Here is a 6,271-nt window from a genome sequence, read left to right as displayed (position 1 = left end):
TGAGCAGGGGGTTGGACTAGAAGACCTCCGAGGTCCCTTCCCACTCTGTGATTCTGTAAGGGTCTCCTGCTTGAGCAGGGGGTTGGACTAGAAGACCTCCAGGATCCCTTCCCAGACTGTTATTCTGTGATTTTGTAAGGTTCTCCTGCTTGAGCAGGGGGCTGGACTAGAAGACCTCCAGGGTCCCTTCCCAGACTGTGATTCTGTGATTTTGTGAGGGTCTCCTGCTTGAGCAGGGGGTTGGACTACAAGACCTCCAGGGTCCCTTCCCAGACTGTGATTCTGACTGGCGGAGGGAGGGTGAGTCAGGGATTGCCCTGCTGGCACCCAGTGCCAGGGTGACCTTTGCCCAGCGCCTGCTCGGCTGGACTTGCCGTGAGAGGCGGGCAGTGTTGGCATTGTGGTGGGGAGGGGCGTGTGGGGCAGAGGGAGGGGGGCTTTGCAGAAGGACAGGCCGGCTTCAGGAGAGAGACCGAGGTGGGCGGCCGCCTCTGAGACCCCCTGGCAGCCACCCCACCTGAATCCCGGACAAGCATCATACCGTCAGTCCCTGACTTACGACGGTTCATTTAGTGACCGTTCAAAGTTACAACGGCACTGAATAAAGTGACGTAGGACCGGTTCTCCCGCTTTATGACCGTCGCAGCCTCCCTGTGGTCACCTGGTGCTTGGCAACTGACTCGTATTTACGACGGTCACAGCATGCCGGGGTCATCTGGCCTTTTGGGGGCCTTCTGACGAGCAGAGTCAACGGGGAAGCCACTTAAGCGTGTTCTTAGCCGAACAGTGGCTGTGATTCGCTTAACGACGGTGGTAAGAAAGGTCGCAAAGTGAGGCAAAACTCATTTACAACTGTCTTGCTCAGTTGTGGTCGTAAGTCCGAGGACTGCCCGTATAAAAATAAATTGGGGTGGCTAGGTTTTCCCAGGGGGGGGGGCAACCTTCTCTTAGAACCTGCAGCCGCAGAGGCACTTTATCGGAGGACATACAGTCCTCGGCTTACAACCGCGATGGAGCCTGGCCAGTAAAGCCGTGACGGTCACAAAGGGGTCCCCCACGTGACCGACCTGATTTTACAACCCTTCTTTGTGACAGTTGTTAAGCGAAATGATTGTTTACTTTGGGCCATTTGGGGGAGTTGAAGCCCACAAAAAAAAAAAAACGTGGGAAAAACGATCAGAAGCGACTTTTTTTCAGTGTCGTCGCTAAACGAACCGTTGTAAATTGAGGACCGCCTGGCAAATGCAGCCGTGCGGGCAGGGAGCTTGGCACGTCGGCCACCTTGAAGGTGGGCACGGCAAGTCCTGGGCATCAGATCTGCCCCCCCCCATGCCAGTTGGGTCTGTTTATTCCGAGCTGCACAGAAGAAGCCACGTCCGTTGTGTTGTTGTTAAGCAAATCTTTGTCTTGCCCGTTGTGCTGTTGTCAGGCCGTGGTCCGGGGAGGCGGAGCCAAGGAGGCCCGTGGCTCTCAAATGGCTTGGCCAATGGCAGCCGGGGATCCCTTGATCTGCAGCTGAGCCATTAAAGCCAGCCAGCAACCGGCAGGATCCCCCTGTGGGGAAAGTTACGCGTTGTCGGTTGTGGCTGCGGTGCTCAGTTAAGCTGACACCATCGCAAAAGCCACAGAAATGTGGAGTTTCCCAGTCAAAATCACAGGTGGGGAAAACAAAACATTCTAGTCCTCAGTGTCGTAATCCCTGCACCCTCCAGGGCGGGCACGAAGCGCTTCCAGGCCAGGGCATTGGGACGGAGGAGCCCGCGGTTGGTGGGGCGGCGGGTATCGGGGCCGTCCTGGCACAGAGGTTGGCAAGGTGGGCAAAATCTTTTGGGGGGCCGAACTGGACGGCCTCGTTGCTGTCCTGGAGGCGAGTCTTACCCCTCGCCTGGCCCGTTCAGTCTCCTTTTTCCTCCCGCAGCGAAGGCGTTTTCAAGTGTCCGGAGGATCAGCTGCCCCTGGATTACGCCAAGGTGAGCCCCGTGCTGGCCAAGGCTCTCCTGGGGGGGGGCTGGGGGGGGATTTTGCCCCTCTTGGCACCTTCTGACCCACTTCCTCCCCATTCTGCCCCCCCTCTCTCTCCCTCCCGGGGAGGTCAATCCAGGCAGGAATGACTGGAAAGCCCTGTTTGACCATGGCAGGGATAATGGGGAGGGGGCTGTGGGGAGGGGAGGGCTGGAAGGGGAGGGGAGGGGCTGCCTCGTTGGGCAGGGGTTTGCTGTGTGCTCCCAGGACCCTCCAGGCCTTCTCTGAGCTCCAGTGAGGATTGGATGTGGATGGGCTTTGGTGGTGTCCAAAGGGATGGGTGGAAGGGAGGGAGGAAAGGAAAGGAAAGGAAAGAGAAAGGAAGGAAGGAGAGAAAGGAGGAAGGGGGAGAGATGGAGGAAGGAGGGAAGGAGGAGGGAAGGGAGGAAGGAAGAAGAGGGAGGATGGCAGGAAGAGAGGGAGGAGGGAAGGAAGGAGAAGGAGGGAGGGAAGAAAAAAAGACGGAGGAAGGAAAGAAGGAAGTAGGGAGGGAGGAAGAAGAGGGAGGATGGCAGGAAGAAAGGGAGGAAGGGAAGAAGAAGGGAAGGAAGGAAGGAAGGAAGGAAGGAAGGAAGGACAAACAAATACAGAGAGGATGAAGAGAGAACAGGAAGGAAGGATGGAAAGAAAGAAAAAGGAAGGAAGGAAGGAAAGAAGGAAGAACAGAAAGGAGGGAGGGAGGATAAAGAGAGAACAGGAAGGAAGGAGGGATGGAAAGAAAAAGAAAGGAAGGAAGGACAAACAGAAAGACGGGGAGGATAAAGAGAGAACAGGGAGGGAGGGAGAGAGGGAGGGAGAGAGGAAGGAAGGAAGGAAGGACAGAAAGACAGAGGAAGGGAGGGAGGATAAAGAGAGAACAGGAAGGAAGGAAGGATGGAAAGAAAAAGGAAGGAAGGAAGGAAGGAAGGAAGGAAGGACAAACAGAAAGAGAGAGGGGGGATAAAGAGAAAAGGGAGAGAAGGAGGGAGGATTGAAGGAAGGAAGGAAGGATGGAAAGAAAGAAAAAGAAAGGAAGGAAGGAAGGACAAACAGAAAGACAGAGAGGGGGAGGATAAAGAGAGAAAAGGGAGGGAAGGAAGGATTGAAGGAAGGAAAGAAGGAAGGAGCCAGCCCCACCTGAGACCCCCCTTGAGAGCCCCCCTTCGCCCTCCAGATTTACCCGGACCCCGAACTGGAGGCCCAGGTGTTGGGCCTGAGCATCAGGTGCATCCACAGTGAGGAGGGCTGTCGCTGGACTGGGACCATCCGCCATTTGCAGGTGAGCTGCCCGCTGCCCCCTCCTCCTCCTGCTCTTGGGGGGGTTTGGGGGCGAAGGGAAGGGGGGGTCCCGGCCGGCCCTCCTCCCGCCTCGGAGTGACCCCCTCCTCCCCCTCTCCTCCCCCCTGGTCCAGGCCCACCTGGGCACCTGCAGCTTCAACGTGGTGCCCTGCCCCAACCGCTGTGGGGCCAAGCTGAGCCGCCGCGACCTGCCCCCCCACCTGCAGCACGACTGTCCCCAGAGGCACCTCCAGTGCGAATTCTGCCGAGCCGACTTCACGGGGGAAGCCTTTGAGGTGAGTGGGGGGCAACTGAGGGCGGGAGGGGGGGACCAGGAGGAGCTTCGGTGGAGGTCCGTGGAGGGGGGGGCTTAAATAAACAACCCTCCAGTTGTGCGGCCCTGCCTGGCCTGCGGGTGTGTTGGGGAGGGTGTGAGCCACAATCGCAGCCTTTGTGCAGGAGGCGACAGGCCAGGCCAGCTGTCCTGGATGTCCTCCCCTCCTGTGCACACCGGCTGGGGGGGGCAGGTGCCCCGTGGTTGCTGGGGAGGGGCTTCCAAGGGGGCAGCTGCGTCTCTCTGTCCCTCTCCCTCCCTCTCTCTCTCGGGGGGGGGGGGGTCACGTGACAGCCCCGTCATGCATGTGAGAGTCAGTGGCCTGAATTTTGATCAGGTGACCCCGGGGATCGTAAGTGGGGAACATTACTGCTGGCAGTGCTGTTGTAACTGTGAATGGTCACTAATGAACAGTGGTAAGCCTGTAGTTGTATTTTCTGAATTGTAAGCTGCCCAGAGTCACTGACTGAGAGGGGTGGTTGTAGAAATTGAAAAAAATAATTAAAGTAAAATAAAGTAAAGTAAAGTAAAGTAAAATAATTAAAATAAAAAATAAAATAAAAAAAATAATAAAATAATAAAATAAATGAAATGAAATAAATAATAAAATAAATGAAATGAAATAAATAATAAAATAATATAATAAAATATAATAAAATAAATAAATAATAAATAATAAAATAAAAATAAATAAAATAAGATAAATAAAATAATAAGATAAATAAAATAAGATAAAATAAAATAAAATAAATAAAATAAACAAAATAAATAAAATAAAATAATAAAATAATAAAATAATAAAATAAAATAATAAAAAAATAAAATAAAATAAAAAAATAAAATAAAATAAAAAAATAAAATAAAATAAAACAAAATAAAACAAAGCATAAAAAGCAATTGGCCCCGTCTGCCCCACGGAGACTTCCCACCTCCCACTTCCTCCATCCACCTGGGCATTTCCTGGTGGCCTCCCATCCTCCTGCTTTTCCTCCAAAGTCCTGGCTTGGAAGATCTGGGGAGCAGGAACCCCTGGCTCACCCTTCCCTTTCTCCAATTTCTTCCCCCCTCCCCTCCCTTTCCAGAACCACCAGGGGGTCTGCCCCCAGGAGAGCGTCTACTGCGAGAACAAGTGTGGGGCGCGCATGATGCGCCGGCTGCTGTCGCAGCACATGCTGGCCGAGTGTCCGAAGCGCACCCAGCCCTGCAGCTACTGCGCCAAGGAGTTCCTCTACGACACCATCCAGGTGGGTCACGGGGCCCCCCGAAGGGCACACTGGCCTTTCAGGGGACGGGAGCCAGCTGGGGAGGGACGCCCCCTGCTTAGCTGCACGTGACACGCTGAGCCCCCACACGGGTGGGCTCTGGGAATGCCCCCATCCCGACTGCAGGGCCTTCGTGGCCCAAGGAACCTGGCTACAGAAAAGATTGGGGGGGCATGTCTGTGGGGGGGATTTGGGGGGCTCAGAGAGTGAGAGGGTCCCTTTGCATCCTGCTGCATAAGGCTCCCCCCAAGCAGCCACGGAGGGGGGGGGAGCTGGCTGGGTCTTCTGTTGCATCCCCACTTGGCCTTTGAGACTTCAAGGGGTTCCCCCCAAATACTCGGTGTATGTGTGTGTGTGTGTGTAGCAATTTCTGAGCAGCAGTCACAGAGTAGAGCTTCACTGCGGAAGGGCAGTCTACCTCCAAACCACAGAAGAAAGGCCCATGCCAGTTGCCCTTTTTGCCACATGGCCACACGGGTGCCGCAACAGTCAGACGTGTGAAAAATGGCCTCCGTCCCTTTCTGGCAGTGCCACTGTCACTTCAAACCATTACTAAATGAGTAGTTGTAAGCCGAGGACTACCTGTAATCCGGCAGATGCCACGCTGTGCCTTTTCCTCCCTCTCCAGAACCACGAGTACCAGTGCCCTCGCTACCCTGTGCCCTGTCCGAATCAGTGCGGGGCCCCCAACATCGCCCGGGAGGACCTGAGCGGGCACCTGAAGGACAGCTGCTCCACCGCCCTGGCTCTCTGCCCCTTCAAGGAGGCCGGCTGCAAACACCGGGTAAGCCACGCCCCCCCTCGCCGCCGCCCCCCTTTCCCGGAGCTGGCTAAAGACCCCACATCCCCCCTCCCTCCCCTCCCCGCCTGCCCTTGCCCGCTCCCTCAGCTGCCAGCTGCAGGCCCATCTGGCCACCATGAACCTGTTCTGTCCCAGCCTATAGCCATCCTTGTTAAATGCACAGGGACAAAACCCCTTTTGAAAAATAGGCTGGAGACTCGGAAGAAAACAAAACCCCCTTTTGAATATTGGTAACAAACCTGCCAAATGGTCCAAAAACAAAAGCAACAAAACACAATCCAAATGGAGGAAATTGTCCACACGAAACACAATGCAAAACAAGGAGTTAGTCACCGGCAACGCCAGCAGAACATGAACCCATGGAGTACTTTGCAAAGGTTGCCTTCAGCAACCAGCACCGCCCAGACCTTCCCTTTTTATTAAGCAGCCCCAAGGTGTGGCTTCTCAATGCCTTCTCCTCCGTCCTTGGAGTCGCCCCATGGCCTCCCTCTGTCCTGCTCTAGTTAACTGCCTTTGTTTATGTGTGTCTTTAATGACTTCCAGCTGTGAGTCAGAGTCTGACTCATCTTCCCCATACAGCTGTGTCTCATCCTG

General features: G+C 54.6%; 1 protein-coding gene across 1 annotated transcript in view; it reads left to right on the top strand.

Annotated features, from left to right (window-relative positions):
• The first annotated feature begins 1,010 nt into the window (after positions 1 to 1,010).
• TRAF4 (TNF receptor associated factor 4) overlaps positions 1,011 to 6,271 on the top strand; it is an 8,753-nt gene continuing 3,492 nt past the window's right edge. The window contains exons 1-6 of the mRNA XM_015827768.1: positions 1,011 to 1,024; positions 1,919 to 1,970; positions 3,176 to 3,280; positions 3,414 to 3,575; positions 4,696 to 4,857; positions 5,504 to 5,659. Coding sequence (XP_015683254.1) covers positions 1,011 to 1,024; positions 1,919 to 1,970; positions 3,176 to 3,280; positions 3,414 to 3,575; positions 4,696 to 4,857; positions 5,504 to 5,659 — 651 coding nt within the window. The remainder of the gene's footprint in view (positions 1,025 to 1,918; positions 1,971 to 3,175; positions 3,281 to 3,413; positions 3,576 to 4,695; positions 4,858 to 5,503; positions 5,660 to 6,271) is intronic.

This window comes from Protobothrops mucrosquamatus, unplaced genomic scaffold (genome assembly GCF_001527695.2).
Source record: "Protobothrops mucrosquamatus isolate PMUCROS unplaced genomic scaffold, P.Mucros_1.0 scaffold3939, whole genome shotgun sequence".
NCBI lineage: Eukaryota > Metazoa > Chordata > Lepidosauria > Squamata > Viperidae > Protobothrops > Protobothrops mucrosquamatus.
This window is presented reverse-complemented; position numbering and strand designations above follow the sequence as displayed.